We start from the raw sequence: 22,364 nt of genomic DNA, 5'->3' as shown, positions 1-22,364 counted from the left end.
CATGACCCCAGAATTCCCAGGGCACAGTATGACTGCACCAAGAGGGTCCAGCCCCACCTTTTTGCCTCCCCCAGAAACAGGGCCGGGGGACCAGCACTGGGAGGGGACCCTGGTCCTCTGCACTTAGGCCCCCTCCCACCCAATCCCTCTAGCATGTGCCACCAAGGCTACACCCGAGTGTGACCAAACCCCAGGAACGCTGTGTGTGGCCCACTAGGGCCAAAGGCCACAGAGAGCACAGTGGCAAAAAGAAACATTTAATAATTTGGGGAGAGGGAGAAAGGTGTGCTGCAGGTGAGGGCACGAAGCAGGTCTCAGAGGAGCCGTGGTGGCAGGAGGCTGGGAGGGTGGAGGGCTGCTGCCGGCGCACCTTCGTGAGGCTCAGCAGAACTACAGGGGGTAGGGCAGGGGGCACAGGCGTCTGTCCCCTCAGGTCAATGACTGTGACCACGCATGGCAGGAGGCAGGGGAGGGGTCCCACCACCCTCCCCAGGGCTCCCAGGAGGCTAGTTGGGTGGGGCTGCCCCCCACCACACACCACGCAGGCCCCACTGGGCTGCAGACCCAACCTGAGGGCCGGGGTACCGGGCTCAGCCACCTACCTTCCAGCGGTTCCCACACTCGTTGCAGACGACGAACGTGGTCATGGGCTCGTCGGAGCTGCGGGTCTGCACCTGTGGGAGGGCAGGCAGCAGGTCTCCCCTAGAGTCAAAATCAGGGCCACCCAGGCCCACCTCACAGCCCCGGGCCCCTGAGGGTGACCCTCCCAGTGGCCCCGACCGCTCCCCTCTTGCCAGGGTCACAGTGCGGCTGTGCACCCACTGCCAGGTGGCACGGCACAACCTCCCAGCAGCAACAGTCCTCGGGCCCCTCTGTGCTGGGCGGCCAGGTCCCCCAACTCGCTGTCCACAGTAAGTGGCCCTCCCCCCAGGGATGCTGCCTGCTGGGGACCAGGGGCCCTGGGCAACCATCCCTCCCAGGCTTGGGCCCCGGCACCACTCACACTGGCCACCCAGGCTGAGGGTGTGGGTGCTGCCCACCCGCGGGCCTGGGCCTGCAGTCACTGGGCAAGAGTGGCAGGGGCACACCTGCGTGTAGGTGCAGCTCTTCTTCCTGCACTTGCCACAGGTGAACAGGTCGGTCTGAGTGCCACCTGTGCGGGCCATCTGGTGCTCGCGGATGGCCTCCTTGGTCATGGCCTTGCGGATCTCCTTCAGCTCGTCACTGGCCATCTCCTGTGGGGGGCCGAGCACTCAGGGTGGCCCGTGGGGCCCCGCCCACCCGCAGCCTGGACACTCACCTCGGACGTCATCACGGCGATCTGCTGGGGTGTGATGGAACCGCACAGCACGTTCCGCCGCAGGTCCGGGTTCTTGGCATCCTTGAGGTTGGAGATGCGGCTCCGAACTCGGTTCTTGTACTTCATGTCCGTGTTCCCCACGTCCCGGAAGATGCGTGTGGGTGTTTAAGGACCTTTGTAGGCAAGGCCACTGCCCTCCACCCACCCTTCCGGCCAGTGGGGGACTCCCGCATGGGCTGCCAGGGTGGGGGCTGGGCTGGGAAGAGGAGCTTAGCACCTCAGGGTCAGTCTGCCTACCCAGGCCTGGCAGTGAGGTGAGGACCTGCTGGGCGCTCCCCTGCCCCTGCTGGACACAGTCCAGGCTCCAGGGCCCAGGGACGTCGGGCTGCCGACAGGCAGCATCAGCCCTTGGCAGGCCCGGGGGAGCCCATGCCACCACCCAGCAGTCTGGCAAAGGCGCCAGGGCAGAGCTGGGCCTGGCTGGCCTGGGCACCCCACCTGAAGCCCCCAGCCTCGGAGCCCCGTGCAAAGGATATACTCCTCAATCTGGGCCGACAGGCGCTCGCAGTCCGCACTGGTGGCCATGTGGTCACCTGCAAGAGGCATCTCTGACCAGCCGCTCTGCTGGCTCTGCCTGCCACTTCTCAGCCCACCCAGCACCAGGGTGGCCACGGTGGGTGGGGGGACAGGGCGCTCACTGTCCGTCTGCAAGGCGGCTGTGAGCATCTCCCGACACTTGTTCCTCACAGCGTCACAGGTGACCGGCACCGGGGGAAACGTGGTCATCCTCGGGGCTGACAGCATCCGGGGCAGCTCTGGCCTCTTGCGGCTGGAGAGACAGGCCCGTTGGGGCCACAGGAACCCATGGGACACCTGTCCCCACAAAATCCAACATCACAGCCGTCCCCTAAGTCCTATCTGCTCCACCCTGAGAGCGGCCCGTGACCCCGTGCAGCTGCAGTCCAGCCTAGCCTGTCCGTGGGTCTTCCCTGCCGGCAGGAGGCAGTGAGGCTGGAGGTATCAAGGCCGGAGGCAGCAAGGCCGGCTAAGAAGGAACCCCACCCCCCACCCCCAACTGGGGCACAATGGGGACAGCATCGCCCTGGGGGGGGGGGGCAGACCAAGGGGCCATACCACCAACACCAGCTCCTGGGTTGGTTGGCATGAGGCAAGTGGGGTGAGGAGTCAGTTGCCCAAAGCCAAGTCCACCCGCCACAGTACAGCTGCCCCCGCCCCAGGCTGCCTGCCGTCCAGGCTACATCCACCAGCCCTCCCCTCAGGCCCTGCTTCTCATGCACCTGTGGCCCCGAGGGAGGAGGGAGAGGCCAGCCGCAACGATGCCAGTTCAAGGGTCAAGGGTGTGCAACCTGAGCTGGCCATTGAGCACCGGGCTGAGGGCTCCCACAGGCCCGGCAGGGTGGCAGCCCTTACAGCCCTGAGGCAGCCCCGCCTGTCAGGCAACGGGGTTGCAGACTGTCCAGGGGGGCTCTGGACAGTGTCCTCCAAGGGGCTACAAGGCCTCGTGTTCACGTGGCATTAGCCTGCTCAGGGCGCAGAAATCAGCATCCGCATGCTGAGTAGATTGGTCCTGGGGCGGGGTGATGGGGGGCACCTGCCTCCCAGGCTCACTACCTGGTATCCTTGGCCTCAGAGCCCTCCTTCGAGGACGTGGGCAGAGGCCCGCCCCTCCTCCGCTCCCTGGCTTTGGCATCCGAAGCATCTGTAGGTGCCCAGAGCAGGGTGACTGGCTGAGGGAAGGCAGACCTGGGGGCGGGGCCAGGCCAGGGAGGGGAGCAGATCGCTGTGACCCCAGCCCTGCCCCCGCCCCTGAGCCTTGCTGCCTTGGACGCACCAGGGCCTCTCCTGTACAGACTGAGAAACAGCCCCCACGCCCCTGCCCTGCCCGCGTGGCCCCACTCAGGCAGGCTGCTTGTGAGCCTCCCAGGGGTCACCCCACTGCCCGTCCTGCCGGAAGGGCTGCCATCCACGGAGAGTGATCCCTGAGTGCAGACACACACACCCCCAGTGACGTCCCCACAGGGAAGCGTCTGCTCTAGGACACAGATGGTCACTGCAGGGAGGCAGGACACAGCCAGCCCCCAGCTGGACCACAGGCACCACCGGGAGGCGCCACCCACGACACAGGGCCCGCAAGGGCTCCCGAGACTGAGGCCTGTGCTGGGAGCCCCCCCACCCACCACCAAAACAAACGCGCACCCAGCACGGGGCCCTCTGGCCACACAGGACCGCAGGGAGGCCCTGGGCGCTCCACAGAGCCGGGACAGAACCAGGCTGGGAGGGGCTCCGGGTGCAGCCTCGGCCCCTCCTCTCTGCCACCTTCCGCCTTCTCTCCCTCCTCCTCCCCCCTCGCCCCTCCTCTCCCCTTCCTGCTCCCCTGGTTGGGGAGCAGGGGGCAGTGGGGCAGTGGGGCAGTGTCCCGAGTCCTGCTGCCGACACTGTTCACCTCCGTGCAGCCCCCCCCCCCACCCTCAAGTATCCTGCATGGAAGTCCCCAGCCCTGAGCAGGGCTTCCAGGGCACGCCTGCCACACCCCCATCCCAGGTGGGCCCGACACCCAGCCCCCCGCCCCCGCGCACCCAGCAGCTTCTTCCAGGACTTGATGAGTGACTTGGCGAGCGCGATGACCTCCTCATCGGAGCTCTGCTTCCGCAGGGCGTTGACAGACATGCCGACCCGGGTGGACTGCAAGGTGAGGACAGGGCTGGGGCAGTAGCCAGGCCCTCCTCGCAGACCTCTGAGGGCTCCCGCGGGGCAGGGGCCAAGGGTCAGCAACGGAACAGGGCGACTTCCCGAGAGCTACTGCCCCCTCTGAGACCTGGGGGCCTCAGTGGCCAGGCACAGGGTGGGTCGCCCTGGGAAGCTCCCCATCTCAGACCAGCAGTAAAAGGTGGGGGCAACCTCATCAGCGCAGGTATTTGTGTGGCCCAAGGACGGGCGCATGGGGCAGGTAGCCCTGCTCGTGCCCCCAACCTGTCCCAGAAGCTCTCACGAGCAGGGAACATGTGGGGCCCTACCTGGAGCAGGTGCAGAGTGACCGGCATGGCTTTCAGCTCCCGCAGCAGGTCCATGGCTCCCTCCTGGAAGGAGAAGAGCCTTCATGAACTCGAGTCTCACTGGACAAGCTCACTGCCGACACTTGAGCACGTGGGGACACAAGGCAGTGATGACTAAGGGATCCACTGGGACCAGATGGGCATGAGAAGTGGCTATGCACTCAACCGGGGAACTACAGGTCACATGGCTTCTCACCTGGCATCAGCCACTAGCCAGACCGGGATGATGGCGAATGCCAGGGACAGCCACAGCCAGGTGAAGATGCCACCCCAGGGGGCAGCCCACTCCCGTGTGGTCTGTCTCTTGCCCAGGTGGATCAGGCAGCATCCTCCCAAAGTGACCCACCCACCAGCTGAGAGAGGCTGACCCAGGACCTGTCGGTGCCTCTGCTGAGGCCAAGCTTTCAGGACACCTCCATCACACCCTCGCCCACCTTGTGCATGTCCCATGACCCCATCCCCCATCCATCTCTCTGAGCCCCACTCCTTGGCTGGCCCCACCCCTCACCTGCACAGTTGCACAGACCCCCAGTCTCCTTCTTCTGCCTCCCTCCTCCCCCCACCCATGTTTCCTCACTGTTCTACGGGTGCGCCACGCTGCTGACCCCAGGACCTTCCCACCTGCTCCCATGCCAAGGACCTGTCTCTTCCAGGAGGACCAAAGACTCCCGCCATCCCTCCCCCAGAGCTGTTCCAGGGAAACCTCGGCTGCCACACCTTACACAGCACCCATCCTCCCCACTGCTCTTCTTCCCTCCACAGACACCTCCCTTTTTAATGCATGGATGTTTCCATGTGTCTCTCCCATGACATGAAAGGGCACAGATGACTCCACCCAGCCACCCAAGGTCTTGAGAGCCTGAAATGTCCTGCAGCCCGAGTGGTGGTGGGCTCACCCTGCCCCCTCCCCACCAATCTGGGTGGCACGCCACCTGGGTGACCTCCTCAGAGGGGACACAAGGGCATAGCAGCACTCCCTGATCACCTTCCCCAGGATGAGAGGGAGCCCCAGGCTTTATAATGCCAGCTTCCCAGGCTCCGGGCCAGAGAGGCATGAACACAACTCCTGACCTCTCAGGCCCAGCCGCCAACTCCCCCGAGGGGCTTTGGGGTTGCTGGAACCCTGGGAGCCTCTGCCAGCTCTCACACCCCACCCCACAGCCCCCCAACCCCAACTGCCTGGCCAGTCCAGATATGTGCCAACGACGGCAGCCCCTTCCTCACTCTCCCCTGGGGCTTGAGGGTGTTTCCACCTGCACTCCCTGCACCCCCAGTTCTGCCAGGCCCTACTCAGACCTCCGGGAGTTTCGGGGCCCATCTCTGTCTCCACCACGGGGGTGTTCATTGTTTTGTACCCTCGACAGGGTAGGGGGGTGCATCTTCTTTCTCCAGTCACCTCTGGAAAAGGCTATGGGTTGCTCCCACACTTCCTAGGGGTATGGACACAATGAGGGCACTGGAGCCAGCCCGTTCCCTGACCCTGGGTCGACAGGCACCCATATCCAACCCTGCTCAACTCAAAAAGCCACCCCAAACTCCGTGAGAAAGGAGAGTAGGTCTGTGTTCACCAAGCCTCTCTGGGGCCGGCGGGACCCTCTCCACCTGCCGAGGATGCTTCTCTGTGAGGGCATGCAGCTGGCCAAGGCCTCCAAGCTGAGGGGCCGCACTGGTCTCCCACCCGCCGGGTTTCTCTCCGAGGCCGCGGCACCCCAGCGGCCCGACATTCCCAGGCTGGGCTGCGGGACTGCTAACGCCCTTGCCTGAGGGTCTCGCTATCTACCCACCCCCCAGTGGGTGCTGGCCGAGTCCTGGCCGAAGGGAAAGCATTTATTAGGGAATCCTGGTTCTTGCAGGGCGGGGACAAGAGAAGGGAAGGCCTGCGGCCGGCCCGCGAACCGGAGACAGCGAGCGCTGCAGCCCCAAGCGCCACGGCGATGCCCGGGGAAAGAGGCGATCGCAATCCACACTCCCGCCGGCAGGAACCCGGCGTGGGACCAGGGCGGGGCCGGGGACTGCTGCAGGGACGCCCCGGAGGGGCGGGGCAGGGCTGCGCGGGCCCAGACCCGCGGGGTTCCCCGACTGCGGTTGGGTCTGACTCCAGAGCGGTGGCTGCGGGACAACGTCCAGGCCCGATAGCGGCCTCCGCCGTGGGTGTAGAGGTGATGGGCAGGACTGTCCCGGGGCAGGGGTCTCGGCCACCGGCGGGGTCTCTTCCTGCCCCTCGGGTGCTCTCCCCGGCCCTGACGGGGACACGGCAGGCTTGGCTGGGGTTCGGCGGGGCGGGGGTCCCGGGGTCCTGGCGGCCCGCGCCCCTCACCGCGCTCTTCTTGGTCACCATCTTGTCCAGCCTCCGGGCGATGCGCGCAATCTCCTCCTCCTTGCCCATCATTGCCTCAGGGGCAGCGCCCCCAGCGCCCACCGCGCCAGCCTCAACCTGCCGCCACCGACGCCAGTCTCCGCCGTCGCCGCCTCCCGCACCCGCCGCAGCCGACGCAGTCTTGCGGGCGAGGGAGACCCTTCGTTCAAACCCCCGGCCCCCGCGCCCGCCGCGCTGCACCCTGGGACACGTAGTTCCGGCGCCTATCCGCCTCGCGCGCGCTCTCCCGTTCTGGACCACAACTCCCATGATCCATGCGGTCGCGCACAACTTCTTGGGAATTGTAGTCTTCGCTCGGGATGTCGCCGAAGACCTGCGGGAAAGGAGGACTAACAGTCCCACAAGCCCCGGCGCGGTCCCGTTAGCTTTGGACTTGCGTTGGCGCTTGAGGCTAGGACGTGAGTTCCCGCTGCAGCGTGGACCCCAGGACCTCGCCGTGGATCTTCCGCTCTGGAGCAGCGGGGGAAGGGAGGCAGGGCCCACTATGCACCTTAGAGTCTTTCCCCTCTCAACCTTTTTTGAGCACTCCTCTTCCTCCTCTCCCCGCCGCCCCGGCGCCGTCGCGGGGCACCGGCCTCTGACTCCCGCGCCCCAGAGCCAAGTCGTGCGGGCGTGGACACGCCCTGCGCGCTGTGCCCCAGATCCTGGCCTCCAGGCAGCCTGCGGGGAGCCTGGAGCTGGGAGGGAGCAGTAGCCAGTTGCGGAGATGGGGAGGCTGGAGTTGGGTCCGCTGGGCGCCAAGGGACCCTGCTGCGGCAGTCAGCCCATCGGATGCGCATCCTGGGCTGCCACTTCAAATAAGTCACTGGCCATTCTGTGCCTCAGTCTCCCTGTCTGTGCAATGGGATGTCCCCAGCGGCTCCTGTCAGGACGATGCACTGAGGACAGGGTAGAGGACAGAGCACAGGCAGTTACATGGTCAATGCCCTCGCAGCGGGAGGGAGGGGTCAGACTGCACTAAATTGAAGGGGTGGCCTGGCAGGAGGAGGTCAGCATCATCGATGTCTGCCACTTCTCCAGTGATGCAGATGCTGGGTGGTTTGCTGGAGGGGGTGGAACATCTGGGGGTCCAACACCAGGGACCCTGGGGAAGCTGGAGCCACACACCTTTCAATCCCTCTCGACTGATGACAGATGGCCAGAACAAGTTGCTGGCCAGGGTCCCGTAACAAACCAGCAGGAACCCTAGAGAATGGAGTCCAGGAGATTAGGCTGCAAGGACTTCAAAGCTGGACCGGAGGACTGCTCAGAGAAATGCTACCTCGGGCTGGTACCCCCTCCAAGTGCCACAACTGGGACCCAACAGAGCTCGGAGCCCAGGGGAGGGAGGTCAACCCACACAGCCAGCAGGGAGCAGCCCTCTGTCTAGTAGAGTCCAATGACAAGCCTCTCAGGGCCTCACCTTGCCGCCAAGAAGTGTTTGTCCCAGACACCCAACTGTGGCCTGGGCTCCCATGGGGTAGTGTCTGAGCCATCAGCACGGCCCCCTGGAGCAGGTTGCTGCCACGGAGCCAGCCCCAAGGCCAGTTTCCATCCGCTGTCTGCACAGGATGGGGATGGACGAGTGCAAAGTGCCTGGGAGGGGAGTGGGCAGGCAGATCCCCCAGGGAACTAGCCTGAAGACTCTCCCTGGGCGATGGCCCCTGGCCAGTGGAGGCCTCCCGCCATCCCGTGTAAGGGGCTTTGCGTAAGGGGTGCTGCTAAGGGTCTGGCCGTGCTGGATGTTTCCAGCCACGAAGACGTCAGTGCATGGACTCTCAAGCATGACTAAAGAGCTGGTTAAGAATGAAGACCCTGCTTTTTGAACCCCAGGGATGGGGCCCTGGGGTCTTTGTCCTCTGTCTGCAGGTGGCAGAGGCATAGGCCACCAGCTGGCTGGGGTGCATGCTGAGCAGTGGGCCCCTAGAGGGGGGCGGAGACTCGGAGGGCTGCACCCCAAGGTACAACAGGGTCCCTGGACTGGGAGGTGGGCAGTGGTCTGGAAGCCCTGTGACCCTACCCAGCTGCTGGGAGGGCAGGAGGTAGGGAGGCAGAGGCACAGGAGACACAGACGGCAGGTCTGGAGGCAGAGGAGGTGGCTGCTGGGGTGGGGGGGCGAGAACAGTACAAAGTCTCAGCTTGGGGCCCAGGGCCAAGCCCCGGTCAGAAAAGGAACAGGGTGGGAAGGGGCCGTCCTCACCCTCCCACCCACCTCTGGCAGAGGCAGTGTTTCCTGGGTTAGGGGTGGAGCAGTGAACCGTGTCCCAGGGCGGGGCCAGGTGCCCACAGCAAAGAGGGGCCGCAGCTGAGGGAGCTGCAGTGAGGACGGGGCACTGGCACCCGTGTCGCACGTCTCAGAAAGTGCTTCAACAACGGTCTCAGCGCAGCTGGTGTCTTCGCAGCCCGTGAGTGTCAGTCTGTGCACGGAAGCCAGGATGTGAGGACGGGGCGTCATTCCCCTGCCCGGCCACCCTGGCCTTCGCTCCCCCTCCGTGGGGAGCCAGGTGGTCCCTACCTCTGGGGGTCCAGGGCTCCGCCACAGAGACAGCTCTAGGAGCCTGGTCTGTCTCTGTGCATCTCAGTTGAGGCCCAGTGACACTGCAGGCCATGGAGACCAAGCCTCCATGGCCCACGAGGAGGATGGCCAGGAAGCCCAGCAGAGGGTTCAGTTTGTGGGGAACCTGGCCCAGGACAGGGCAGGCCATGTGGAGGAGGAGGTGAATGGGACAGGTAGGAGTCAGATGGCTTCCAAGATGGGGAACTGGGGGCCACCACCAGTGCAGCGGGAGGGGTGCAGCCCCAGGCAAGGTGAGGGGAGTCTGAGGTCCAGGTAGGACGACACCACTTTGAGCAGTGGCCTCTAGGTGGCGGGAGTGAGCCTCAGACAGCCGGCCTGCCCGGCATCCACCCTTCCTCTGGAGAAGTCCAGGCGGTCTGGCCACCGCCAGAGGGACAGTGCTTAGTCCTGGAGAGACTCCTCACTCCGGAGTAAGTGTGGAGAGAGGTCCTCACTCCTGCGGGCTGTAGGTGGGTCCCGCCCTTGCCAGGGCTCCAGCTGGAGCAGCGCCGGCCAAGCACAAAACTCCAGTGCCTCACCTGAGCAGCCCCAGGCCCTTGGGCCCCTTACGATTCCTGACCCCCAGAGCCTTGCTCCCCCTCACCCCACGTGGGCCTTGCCTGACCCTGGGAACTTCCTCCTCCAAGGAGCTTCCCCAGCAAGCTGCCTGGGCCCGCAGGGCCTCCTGTGCTCTCTGCCAGCTGCCCCCCGGGGCGGGGGGTTGGGGGGGCATCAGACCATGGGACTCTGCTTCCAGAGGGTGGTCGCAGCTTCAGCAGATGCCCACCAGGGCTGGGTCCTTCCGGATCTGCACCCCGCTGCCCCCGGCCTTATTCCAGGCTGGGTCTGGAGGCTGTGAGCCATGAAAATGCGGATGTGTGGCCAGGAGGGGGTTCTTATTAGAGGTCAGCGATGAAGAGGAGTCAGGGTGGGCACAGCACTCTCACCTCCTAGCCCTGCTTCCTTCCTCCAGAAGACCCTCTGGACACTGCCAGCCCACAGCCGGGCGGCCACTCAGTTCCCACAATGCCCTGAGGGGCACCCGCAGAAGCCCCACCCCTAAGGCTGCCTTCCCTGCAGCCCACCCTGCAGGGTGGTGTTCCCGCCTGGCTGTCCATGCTCCACCCCTTTAGAGAAAGGGGTGCCATCAGAAGCCCTCTGTAGGAGCCCCACCCTGCCCAGGGGGCTCTGACAGGCAGTGGGGGCAACCCCGGTGCCCACCCCCCACAGGCCCAGACACACCTTTGGCCCAGAGGCCTGCCCCACCTCCGTCCTCAGTCCACGGAAACATCGGAAGCTCAAGCCATTAATTTTTCTATTTGGGCCCCCACCCCCCGCCATCCACAGCTGGCCATGACCCCAGCGGGTCGCATCCTCGCTTCCCTCCTGGCTGGGGCAGGGGCCCTGGTGGGAAGGCCTGTGTTTCTACACTCACACGGCCCCCCTGGCTTCCTGTGGCTCCAGGCAGGTGCCTCGCAGCCCGTGCAGCCTCCCTCCCCTGCTGCCTGCAGGCTGCTCTCCGCTGGCCTGGCACCTGGCCATCCCTTCACCCTGCTCCTCAGACCCCCTGGCCCAGCACGGGGACCCTGTGGCACTTAGACCCAGCCTACTCCATCTAGGCCTCCCCCAGAGCTGACTCTCGGGGCCCGGCAGAGCAGCAAGAGTCCCCTGTCCAGGTGCCACTGCCGCCCCTCTCTGGGCCTCAGTCTCTCCGTCTGTGCAATGGAAGGGCAGTGTCTCTCGGAAAGTCCCCAGCAGGCCCATCACCTTGGCCAAGGCCCAGCGCTGCCCCCCCAGAGGCAGCCCTTGTGGGGCGGCAGCTGGCGTCCCCAGAGGCTGGGGCCTGCTCCAGGCTGCTCTAACAATGCGCTTCCCCCACACAATTCCCAGAAACGCCGCCCTTGCAGCCCTGCCAGCCCGCCAGCCCGGCGGCCACTCCACCTCCCCTCCCCAGGGGCCCAGGCCACAGCGGGTTGGGGGCTGTGGGTGACTGGAGAGGATCAGCACACCCCGGGGTCAAGCACAGCAGCCCTGCTCTCCCAGAGAGAAATATGGGAGACTCTTGGGGGGGCGGCTGAGGAGCCAGGCCTCAGGAGATGACCTTGGGGGCTCCAGGCACGGACCCCTGCCCTTCGCCCCTGGCCCATGTCCATGCAGCTCTGTGGAAGCCATCAGGGGAGGCCCCTCTTCTGCTCGAAGTTCCCCCAAGTCACCAAGTCTCCTGCAGAGAAGAAGCCAGACCCTCCCGGCCCCACATGGCCCCTCCCCACTCCTCCCAACCACCTGCACACAGCACCACCCCGGGCATTTGCACGTGCTGGTGTTCATGCGCAAACACCCCCCAGCCCTCCCCCACGTCTTTCACACGTTACCTTCAAGAAGCACTTAAAGAATCCCCTCCCAACAGGCAGGGGCGTCCGACACAGGCCCTGTGCCCTGGACGCCGCCCCGCTCCCGGGGCAGCACCCCAGGTGCTGACTCCTCAGTAGAGTCACTGATCTTCAGTTCCCCAGGACTGGAGCTCCCTGCTGGCGGGGACTCGGGTCTGACTTGTTTGCTGCCAGATCTCATCCCCTGGAACAGGGTCCAGCACACAGCAGGTGCTCGGCAAATACAGACAAACGGGCAGTGGATGAGTGACTCCCGAGCAAGAAGGCATGGATGGTTCCAAAGGACACAGACCTCCCCCTGCCATCCCCACCTGGCTGGGCCATCAAAGCCACTTGTCACCATAGCTGCAGGGCCTGGGGGCTGGTGACCACCTGGGGCTGTGCTTCCTCCCACGATTTCCACCACAGACAGCCAAGGATCGTCACCAGCACCGGGCAGAAGAGTATGGAGCCAGGCCAGCCCAGGGCAGGGCTGTCCAGGGGCACACTGGGTGCAGGGTGCCACCACACAGACACCGTGCAGGGCACACAGTGAGCCCCACCTCCGTGCCACCAGGGGCACAACTGGTGTAGCACAGACACCCGCAGGCCCAGCCCCGGGGTGCTGAGATCTGACCGGAGACAGCCAGACCAGCGGCTGCCCTTGCCCAGGTTGGGTGGCCTGGGGTGGAGCCAGGGGCAAGAACGCCGGACGGCTGGACAGACAGAGTGTCTGGCGCCTGCTCAGCCAGGCCGGCCCTGGGCTCCCTCCTTGCAGCTGCAGCCTTCCTTCCTGAGCTGCTGTTTCCTGGCCCTGCCCTGCTGTTGCCGTGGAAACCTACAGCAGCCTGATCCCCCCCCAGGCTGGTTCCCATGGAGTCCCCGCTGAGCGGGGAGGGGGGCCACACAGCACGCAGCAACACCCCAGGACACACACAGCCACACCAGGCCCCAAGGGCTCGCACAGCTCCCCACCCCCGCTCTCCTCCAGCGCAGAGCTGCCTGATGTTGGGACAGCCACAGAAGTCATTGCCGCCGCCAGCGTCCACAGCTTGTCTGCCACTCTACAGCCTGTGGTCACTCTCGGGCCTCCCCACAGCCCCCAGGCCCTGGACCCCCAGCTGCTCCGCCGGACCTGCCACCTGCATGACAGGCCCCCTTCTCCCACCCACTGAGGCACAGCAACTCACCCCGCTGCCCCCTCCAAGGGCTCGGACCCCAGGCTGGCCGACGCCCCATGAGCCCGCTGACACCAAGTCCCACACCCAGTCTGCCCCACCACGGGAGCCACACACTGACCCCAATCTGAACCCACCGAGCACCCCAGGAACGAGCAGGAACGGCCTGCGGGGGGAGGGGGAGCAGTGGTGGCGTCAAGTCCGTCGCCCTGGGGCCTGCACCCCAGCATCTCCCCAAACCAAACCCATCACTGAGTGAGACATGTGTGTGCCCACTTGATTCTAGGTGGCCCCTGCCCAGAGACTCCGTCCCTGCACCTCAGAGTCCCCAGCCCGGCCCCTGCCAGCAGCTTCAAGGACAAGCATGAGGACCTGGGCCAGACTTCAGCCCTGGCCTGCAGGACATGAGGCAGAATCTGAACTGGGCGGCCTGGCTCCAAACTCGAGGTCTCAGAGACCAAAGGGTCACCTCACCTGGACCTGTGTCCAGGGGACCCCCACCTCCACCCTCTGGAACCGGAAGGCCCAGCTTGAGGGCCTCCGTAATTGGTCCCAGGCTCACGGCTCCCGCAGTGGGGCTGGGCGGGTGGAGCCTGTGAGGTCTGAGCCCCGGGCAGCGCCTGGGAGGTCCACCACCCCGGAGCCCATCCAAGCCCCCACCCAGAGCCACTGAAGGGGGTTACCCAGCATCCTCTGCAGGCTTCCCCGGAGGCTGGGGCATCCAGTCCAGGCTGAGGGGAGAGTGGGCAGAGAGAGCGGTGTCCAGACAACGCCCAGGCCGGCGGCCCCCTTGCAGAAAAACACCGTCCCCCGAGCTACCTTTGGTCTGGGGACTTAGGGGGCTACAGACGAGGCCTCCCAAAGGTGGGAAGCAGTCAGTCTGAGCCAGGCCGACCTGAGGTGGGTTCTGGAGACACAGGAACACCCCCAAACTCATGAATCACCCACACTTTGGCTGGAGCTGGGACCACAGCTTGGTGGCCAGAGAAGTCTTGGGGAGCGCCCCCGTGGTGGGTGTTGAGGGCCAGGACTGCCCTTGGCAGGACCCCCATTCTAGGTCAGGGGCAGCCCCAAACCCAGGCAGACACACAGACCACACACCGAGGCAGACACGCATCTGACGCTCCTCCCTCAGCACAGCTGGCCACACCCGCGCAGGCCCTTGTGGGGCCCTGGGGAGCCCCCCCATTGTTCTCCCATCTGGACAGTGGGCCTCAGCGGCAGGCCTTCCACACCCCTCCAGGCAGCACATGGGGGGACAGCCTGACCCCCAAAATGTACAGGGCACCCGAGGGCTCTCCCCTTGCCCTGCCCAGTCCCAGCCCACAGGACATGACAGCCGGACACCTGCGTGAACAGTGGGAGCGAGAGGGCGGGTCACCGTCTGGCGCCAGGCGAGGCGGCTGTGGGGGGGTGGGGCCCCGGGGGGGCGGTGAGGTAATGCCGGACGCGGCCCTCGCTGCCTCTGGAGCAGGGCAGACCACCCTGGGCTGTCAGGGGGCCGCGCAGAGCCCCTTCAGGAGCCAGAAATCCATCCCTCTCCAGGGGAGCAGGGGTCACACAGTGGGGGACCCTTCCTGAACCTAGGGACCGTCACCCCACACCAGCTGCTGCCCAGGCTGAGCCTGGCCCCGGTGACCCCGACGGCCAGAGGGTGGTGGGTGGAGCAGCCCTGCCAGGTGCTGGCCCTGAGGGCCCACCCTTCGACCTGGAGCCATCCCCCACCGCTCCCCACGTTGGTGGTGGGGTTCACTGCTTTCCAGTCAAAGGCGAGTGGGCCCCCCTGGGAAGGGCCCTTGTGGGGTGACAACCTTTCCCAGGGGCTGCTCCAGACCCACTACACTTGCAGGGCTGACTGCTTGTGACCTAGGGGGACCAGCGGGGACAGAGTGCTGAGAGCCTCTGGCCACACAGGCCCACGGTCCCTGGCACCCCTGTCCTGCCCTGTGACCCTCCCAGCAACTGGGGTGGGGGCTGCAGGGCACGTGCAGGAGACAGACCCCGACCCAGGGCCGCCGAGGGCACTTGCTGGCCCCCGAGATCACCGTCCTCACGAGAGGAGAGTGAGGGGGCCCCTCAGGGTCTGGAGCCCAGACACCCTTGTTCTGGGTGGGGTGGGGCCTGGGAGGGGCCGGAGGTACCTCTGGAAACATTCTCAGGTCTGACGACCCAGGACACCACCCGCCCTGCCTCAGGTCCAGCCTCTCTCTCTGGCCCAGGTGACTTGGGCTGGGCAGGAAACCGGCCAGGACTGGCCCCAGACCCTCACCCCCGACCCCAGCAGGGCAGGGGGAACCAGGCGGCGGACTCCGAATTCCGGGAGGCTCCGCATCCGCCCAGGTGCCCGCCCTGTCTGGGTCTGTCCTGCTCTGAGTCAGGTTGGGAGTGGGGGAGGGGCACCAGGACCGTCTTCTCCCCCCGGGGTGGGCCTCCTAGAGCTCCAAGCCCCCGGTGCTGAAGGTTCATCATGTGTGGGGGGCACGGACATCTGCCCCTGAGGTCACCCAACGCTTGCTCCCCCAGATACAGGGGTCATTCTCAAAGCGCCCTGACCTTGGAGCTAGACTCACAGAAGGACTTACAGGCTGCTGGGAGGCAGCCTCCCAAGATGGTGGTAAAGTCGCCCCCCCCACTGCAATTTCGGGGGGAGGCTGCCACCCCCCTCCAGTTACCTCCCGCGGGTCTGACTCCGTGGGTGGGGCGACAGCTCGTCTTTGAGCCCCTGACAGCCCCCGAGGACGCCCCCTTCCAAGCTCCAGCCACATCAGTGGCCCTTTCGCGTTCGGGGGGGGCCTCTCCTCCAGAGAGGGTGCAGGGGGGCGCAGCGCGGAGGAGGCCGCGCCGGAATGCGCCTGGAGGAGAAGAAAGGCAGCCCCGGGAGGGGGCGGCCCGGGCCCGCCCCGGCCCGCCCCGCCCGCCCCGCCGCCGATTGGCCCCACGCCGCTATATCTGGGCGCCCACCCGGCGCGAAGCCACCGTCGCGCACGTCGCCGTCCGCCCATCCCTCTCGGCCCCGAAGTGACCGCTGCCCACCACTGCGCTCCCGCGCTTCGTTCAGCCCAGGCCGCGCCCAGCTGGAATGCAGAAATCGCCGCCCGGCTACGGCGCACAGGAGGACCCGCCAGCCCGCCGCGACTGTGCGTGGGCCCCGGGCCCCGGGGCCGCCGCTGAGCCGCGCGGCCTCCCCGCCGCCCCCGCCACCCTTGCCGCGCCCGCCGCGCCCGCCGCGCCGCCCAGCCCTCCGCGCAGCCCGCCGGGCAGCCCCGACCCGGGGCGCTATGGCCTCAGTCCGGCCGGCCGCGGGGAACGCCAGGCGGCCGACGAGTCCCGCATCCGGCGGCCCATGAACGCCTTCATGGTGTGGGCGAAGGACGAGCGCAAGCGGCTGGCGCAGCAGAACCCCGACCTGCACAACGCGGTGCTGAGCAAGATGCTGGGTGAGTGGCGCGGGCGGGCGGCGCGGGGGGGGGGCGGAAGGGCGGGGGTTCTGGCTCGGGGTGGGGGCGCCCTTGCCCTGGTGCGCGCCCCGCGCACGTGCAGGGACCACCCACTGGTCCTCAGCCCTCTGACCCGCGCCCGCGCCCGCAGGCAAGGCGTGGAAAGAGCTGAGCCCGGCGGAGAAGCGGCCCTTCGTGGAGGAGGCGGAGAGGCTGCGCGTGCAGCACCTGCGCGACCACCCCAACTACAAGTACCGGCCCCGCCGCAAGAAGCAGGCGCGCAAGGCCCGGCGGATGGAGCCGGGGCTCCTACTTCAGGGCCTGGCGCCCCCGGCGCCGCCGCCCGAGCCCTTCCCCACGGTGCCCGGCTCGGCCCGCGCCTTCCGCGAGCTGCCGCCGCTGGGCGCCGAGTTCGACGGCCTGGGGCTGCCCACGCCCGAGCGCTCCCCGCTGGACGGCCTGGAGCCGGGCGAGGCCGCCTTCTTCCCGCCGCCCGCGACGCCCGAGGACTGCCCACTGCGGGCCTTCCGCGCGCCCTACGCTCCCGCTGAGCTGTCGCGGGACCCCGGCGGCTGCTTCGGGGCGCCCCTGGCCGAAGCGCTCAGGACTGCGCCCACCCCGGCCGCGCCGCTGTCCGGCCTCTATTACGGCGCCTTCGGCGCGCCTGGCCCCGGCCCGTACCCCGGCCCGCTGTCGCCGCCGCCCGAGGCCCCGCCGCTGGAGGGCGCGGAGCCCCTGGGGCCCGCTGCCGACCTGTGGGCCGACGTGGACCTCACCGAGTTCGACCAGTACCTCAACTGCAGCCGGACTCGGCCGGACGCCGCCGCGCTGCCGTACCACGTGGCCCTGGCCAAGCTGGGCCCGCGCGCCATGTCCTGCCCGGAGGAGAGCAGCCTGATCGCCGCGCTGTCCGACGCCAGCAGCGCCGTGTACTATAGCGCGTGCATCTCGGGCTAGGCCGCCCGCCGCGCCCCGCCCGCAGCCACGCCGCCCCGCCGCCACCGCCCCGCCCCGCCGCAGGTGTATGCTGCGGCCGCTTGGAACCACGACGCCCGGCCCGGGCCGCCGCCCGCGGGCCCGGCCTTCCCAGGACGCCCAGGCCTCGGCCCTGTGGGCTGGGCCTGCCAGGTCGAAGCTCCCGGAGAAGCGCTTAATCCTCCTGCAGTGTTTTCTAGAGCCAGGCCGTATTTTTTTACTTTGCCTTTTTTTATGTATGTAATACACTATATTTAATTTTTAAGCAAACGTTTAAACCTTTCCCTCCCAGGGTGTCAGTGAGTGGAGCATCGTGATAGCCAGGGCTGTCTCACCGGCAGCGATTACTCTGTCTGTTCTGCGTAGTAGGACCGGGGATGGAGCTGGGCCCCTGGGCCAGGTGAGGCCACAATAAAGAGCCTCGTGCTGGTCTGAGCAGCCGCCTGGTCTGTGGGGGCTCGGGGGCTGGTCACACGCCCGTCCCTCCAAACCGCTCTGGGAACCTGCCCCCAGTGTGGACCCCACAGTACCGGCCCCCCAAGCTGTCCCAGCCTGTCCCTCCCACCCCCAATTTCCGCTCACACCTAACGGGCAGATGACACCGAGCAACTCCACCCAGGTTCCCTCAAACTCTCTCCCCCCTGAAACTTCCTTCAAGCCCCAGGACCACCTGGACACGCCCCTCAGAAGGAGGCTGCTGTGGCTGACACCTCCGCACACGTGCGGCATTCAGGGGGCCCAGAGTCTCAGGAGGGCAGCACTGGCCACACCCTGGGGCTCCCCAGGGCCACCCCTCCAGGTTCTGCCCAGTGACCAGAGATCAGTGACCAGAGCAGGGGTTCAGGCCTCGTATCTGAAGCCTGGAATCGCACCCCACGAGCCCCATGTCCTGTCCTGGATGCCCTCTTTCCATGTCACCACCACGGTCTGAGGAAATGCCCTGTCGCCCTCTCGGTGGGTCTTCCTTCCTGGGGTGCGGCCCACGAGCACCCCCGATGTGAGTCCCCCACGCAGGCACACTTTCCAGGGCCAAGAGGTCCAGGAGGGCCCAGGGGTCCCCGCGGTCCAGGCTGCCCCAGTCCCCACAGCACATGGGGGGCCGCCGACCCCCGCCAGCCCTGATGTGTGGTGCGGCGCTCAGTCCCCTGAGTGCACATGCCCCTTGGGCGCGCCCGCGCCGTGACTGCTGCTGGGACCGGGTCTGACCACACACGTGAGCATGCTCGTGCCCAGGAGGCTCTGAGTGAGCGGTGCCCACAGTGCGACCATCCATGATGGCAACGGTGTGGCGCCTGGCGTGTCTGAGGCTGCACACACACGCGTGCAGCCAGCCTGGGGCTGGATGCCTGAGTGGCTGTGCGTGAGCCCTTGTCCACACACTCTGGTCTGCGGCCTGCGTTGGGGAAGATGCGGTGTGTGGCTGCTGGAGGTGACCCGCCTCTTGGGGGCGGGCTGACATCCCCCGTGTGAGCCCCGTGTGAGCCCCGTGTGAGCCCCGCACAGCAGTGGGCAGAGTACGAGGGCCCCCCTGGGCCCCCTGACTCCACCCTGTCATTAGCAGGGCCCAGAAAACTCAGACAGAGGGATAGCAACTGCTAGCTGGGGACAGCCAGAGATGGGCCTCCAGGAAGAGGAGGGACAGACAGAAGCAGCCGTGGGTGCTGGCGCACAGGAGGCGGGGACACCGAGCCACCGGGGTGGTCCAGCCCAGGCACATTCCTCATGCGGGTGTGGTTCTTGGGCCCACTGCCGAGCCCTGGGCTCCTGCACGGGCAGAAGGGCCCAACACCCACAGGTGTGAGAGCCACACCCGGCTCGCACAGCCCCCCGACTCCTGTTCTGGGCCTGCCCCTGTTGGGAGAACAGGTGACCGACCCCCCACCCCTCCCCAGGCCCCAGATCAGGTGCCCCTCCCAGAAGTGGACACCACGGCAGTAGGAGCCCAGGAGCTCTGCCTCAGGTGTGTGGTCCTCCTGTGCACCTCCCAGCGCCCGGCCAGGGCAGGTGGGAAGGAGGACTAGCCCCACCTGGCCCCTGGGGGCAATGGGGTGGGGAGTCACATGGGGGCCTTGGGTGGCAGAGCAGCGGGTTCCCCGGAAGCCACTCCCTCAGTGCCAGGGTGGGAGACCCACGTGGGACCGATGTGGAGGAGTCCCTGTGTGGGGACCGAGGGCATCCGGGAACAGCCACAGGACGATGCGGACAAAGGCCCCCCACACAGGGCAGCTGTTTCTGATAGCAGCTCCTCAGCAGTGGCGCTGGGAGGGCCGAGGCCCCCGCAGAGGACCCTCTGTCTAGAGCCCTGCCTGGGGAGCTCCCCAAGGGGCCTGGCTTGACCACGCTGGACAGAGCCGCCTCCTCGGCAGGACAACAGGCCCAGGGTCTGGGTGGTCCCCGCTGCAGGCCTGACTTCCACCCTGCCCTCCTGGCTCCACCCACCTGCTTCCCTCAGGGTCTGAGAAGGGAAGTCCCCACCCCCCAGCTCCCGCTGAGTCAGGCCAGCCAGGAACAGACCCAGCGGCCCCTCGGGAAGTCCTCGCGGCCCTGCCTGGCAGGAGCCACTGCCTCCAGGCCTGGGACCAGCCTGGCCCCGCAGTGACCTGGGCGGCAGAGTGGGACCCTTCCCAGCAAGCAGCTGGGGGAGGACAGGGAGCTGGGAGTCCTGCCCTCTCCCCAGTGGACCGGACCGTCCGCTCAGAGACCTGGGGCACCACAACAAGGGACACACCCAGCCGCAGAGGCGGAGCTGGGCCGGCCATTCCACTGGCCCAGCTCTGGACCAGGCAGCCGCTTGGCTGGAGGGCAACAGAGCCTGCCACCACTGTAAGCGCGCCACACCAGGGCTGCACCAGCCCCACCGCCGTGCGACACAGCCTCGGGGTGTTCCTACGGCCGCCCCACCCCCAGCCCGAGACACAGGGCCTCCGGGCTGCCTCTGTGCTCTGGCCCACTCTGGACCCGGCCTGTGAGCGGGTCCTCCAGTCTTGCTTTGCTCACCGAGTGAGTGCCCTGTTGTGCAGGCTCCGCGTGGTAAACCCCTCAGGGAGGCCTTTTTCAGGCCGAGTAAGAGAGGTGCTTGTGTTCCCATCCCAGATCTGTGCTCCGACAACCCGGTCTGAGCCAGCAGATGAAGCGCCCAAAGTCCACATGCTAAAGCAGCTGCCCCAAAACGGGGGTCCAGAACCTCTGACCTCTAATCCCAACACCTCCCAACCAAGGCTCACCCTCCAGCCACCCCACCCCAACTCCTGCCTCAGGTTGGGCGGGGCTGCAAGCAGCAGGTGCCAATCAGTCCACGGAGGGGTGTGAGCACGTGTGGGGGCTCCTGGCCCAGCCCTGGGGCGCCCCCTCTTTGGTTTCAGCCCACAGCCCCTCCACTTCTGCCTACCCCTCTATCTCCCACAATCCCCCAGCCACCCGGGAACACACTGAGGGGGCTCCCACACCTCCGCCCTGTTGCCCACGACCCTGCTGCCCCCACAATCCCTCCCCGCCACCCCCGACACCGGTCCCCCTCCTGCCCACCGCTCAAGGAAACAGGAAGGGGCTCTTGGCGGCGGTGGCCCTGGGAGGAAGCGCAGGAAGCGGCGCGGGTGCGGGGCTTATCTGGGGCTGCAGCCGGCCCCCTGGCCTCGTGCCCTGTGCAGGCCGGGCAGGGACGCGTGGGGCGGCCGGACAGGGCCAGACCACCTGGCAGGGTGCCCTGCGGACAGGGGTCCCGACGAGACAGGGTGGCCCGGGCCAGCATCCAATGCCGGCACACGCTGCCCTGTGCCCACCTGCCCTGGCTGACCCACCGGCCCCCAAACAAGGACTGCTCCCCTCGGCAGGTGCCGGCTCCTGGCGGGTTCCTGGGTGGGGGGCGGCGTTCACTGGGGCAGGTAGGATGGTGGTTTGTTTACTAAGCCGGGTCTTTTCCTGGGGAGGGGCCTGGACAGGGACGGGGCCTGGGCACTCCCCAGGGTCCTGCAGGCCACTGGCAGGGACAATGGGCCCAGCACCTGGTGCTGCCCCCCCACCATGTTTGCTTTGCTTCCTGGAGGGGGGGGCCTTGTTTCCCGGCAGCCGCAGCTGCAGCAGTCGGCCTGCTGGAACACCTGCAAGGATGGGGCCGTGCGGCAGGGCCAGAGCCCCCTTCGGGTCCAGGTGCAGGTGTTTCCTGCAGGGCCCCAGCCCGGGCACTGCCCAGCCTTCTCCGCAGGCAGCGCCAGGCGTGGGGCTGCCTGACTCACGTCCTGCCCCCCAGACCCTCAGACCCGGAGCTGCATCTCCAAGGGCCGGGCTGGCCACCCCCCACCTCTCCCCCCTCCTCCTCCCCTTGCCTGCTGGTTGGTGGCTACTGGGGTTCGGGCTGAGGAAGATGGTGCTGCTGGAGCCCCGCCTCGGCCCCCAGGCAGGGTGTGTGCCTCACCCCTGGTTGGCAGCCTGGGAAGGGGCAACGACAGGCGTGGGGAACACACAGTGGGAAAGTCGGGATTAAGTTTTTGGTTTTTCGGATCCAGGCCCATGTTCCAGATGTTCTTTCAAAGGCCCCCAGTCTGGGGAGGCTGTGGGACCAGCAACCCTTCAAAGTCAGCCTGGGCCCCTCCTTTCCACGCTGCACATGGTGGGGTCTAGCTCCCTGCTTGGGGAGGTTGCACAACCCAGCTAGTGCCCTGCAGTCCCATCTGCCACCCGGCACCACCCCCCTCCCCTGGGTTCCGGCCCCACCTCCCTGAAAGCAGCTGGGAGGGCAGGCATGAGGGGCAGGATGCCCCACGCTGGTGCAGCCCAGCCCCACCACATGGGAGCCTGAGGAGCCCTTCACATGTCAAGCGCCAGGCTCCGGCCCCACGCCCAGGGCCTCCGCAGCGGGGGTGGTGCCCAGCAGCCTGGCTGATGCTCGAGTTCACCAAGTCAGGCCACAGGTGCTCTGCCCTCGGGGGCTCTGCTGCCTGAGGGCCTTCCTGTGGCTGCGTCTCCGATCTCCACCAGCTCTGGTCAGCTCCAGCCCGTGCAGGTTTTCTGAGCGCTCGTGAGCCACCATGACCCAGCCTCAGAGGGGCCGGTGCAGAAGCAGAAGCACCTCGGGGTCTGAGAGGGAACCCCCTGCCCCTGCGGTCTGCCTCCGCAGGGGGT

At 67.0% G+C, this 22,364-nt stretch overlaps 2 protein-coding genes across 7 annotated transcripts; one reads left to right on the top strand and one right to left on the bottom strand.

The window, feature by feature from the left end:
• Positions 1-241: 241 nt before the first annotated feature.
• On the bottom strand, positions 242-20,429 carry TCEA2 (transcription elongation factor A2). 6 transcript variants are annotated; one of them, XM_053671300.1, is made up of 11 exons: positions 7,859-9,802; positions 6,692-7,629; positions 4,336-4,398; positions 3,898-4,003; positions 2,933-3,020; positions 1,999-2,129; positions 1,837-1,893; positions 1,301-1,455; positions 1,089-1,235; positions 603-674; positions 242-390 (listed from the first exon to the last, which is right to left on the bottom strand). In XM_053671300.1, the coding sequence occupies exons 2-11, from the start codon at positions 6,998-7,000 to the stop codon at positions 382-384; spliced, it is 1,137 nt and encodes a 378-aa protein (XP_053527275.1). In that variant the 5' UTR covers positions 7,001-7,629; positions 7,859-9,802; the 3' UTR covers positions 242-381. The 6 variants fall into 6 exon arrangements, with proteins under 6 accessions (XP_053527275.1, XP_037017478.2, XP_053527274.1 ...); XM_037161583.2 differs by having other exon boundaries at positions 6,692-7,936; positions 8,154-9,802; XM_053671299.1 differs by having other exon boundaries at positions 6,692-8,832; positions 8,943-9,802.
• On the top strand, positions 15,783-17,681 carry SOX18 (SRY-box transcription factor 18). The gene is made up of 2 exons (XM_037161604.2): positions 15,783-16,271; positions 16,423-17,681. The coding sequence occupies exons 1-2, from the start codon at positions 15,914-15,916 to the stop codon at positions 17,226-17,228; spliced, it is 1,164 nt and encodes a 387-aa protein (XP_037017499.1). The 5' UTR covers positions 15,783-15,913; the 3' UTR covers positions 17,229-17,681.
• Positions 20,430-22,364: the final 1,935 nt, after the last annotated feature.

Source organism: Artibeus jamaicensis, unplaced genomic scaffold (genome assembly GCF_021234435.1).
Source record: "Artibeus jamaicensis isolate MK-2021 breed Jamaican fruit bat unplaced genomic scaffold, CSHL_Jam_final contig_685, whole genome shotgun sequence".
NCBI lineage: Eukaryota > Metazoa > Chordata > Mammalia > Chiroptera > Phyllostomidae > Artibeus > Artibeus jamaicensis.
The sequence above is the reverse complement of the archived record's forward strand: the minus strand, read 5'-3'. Positions and strand labels throughout refer to the sequence as shown.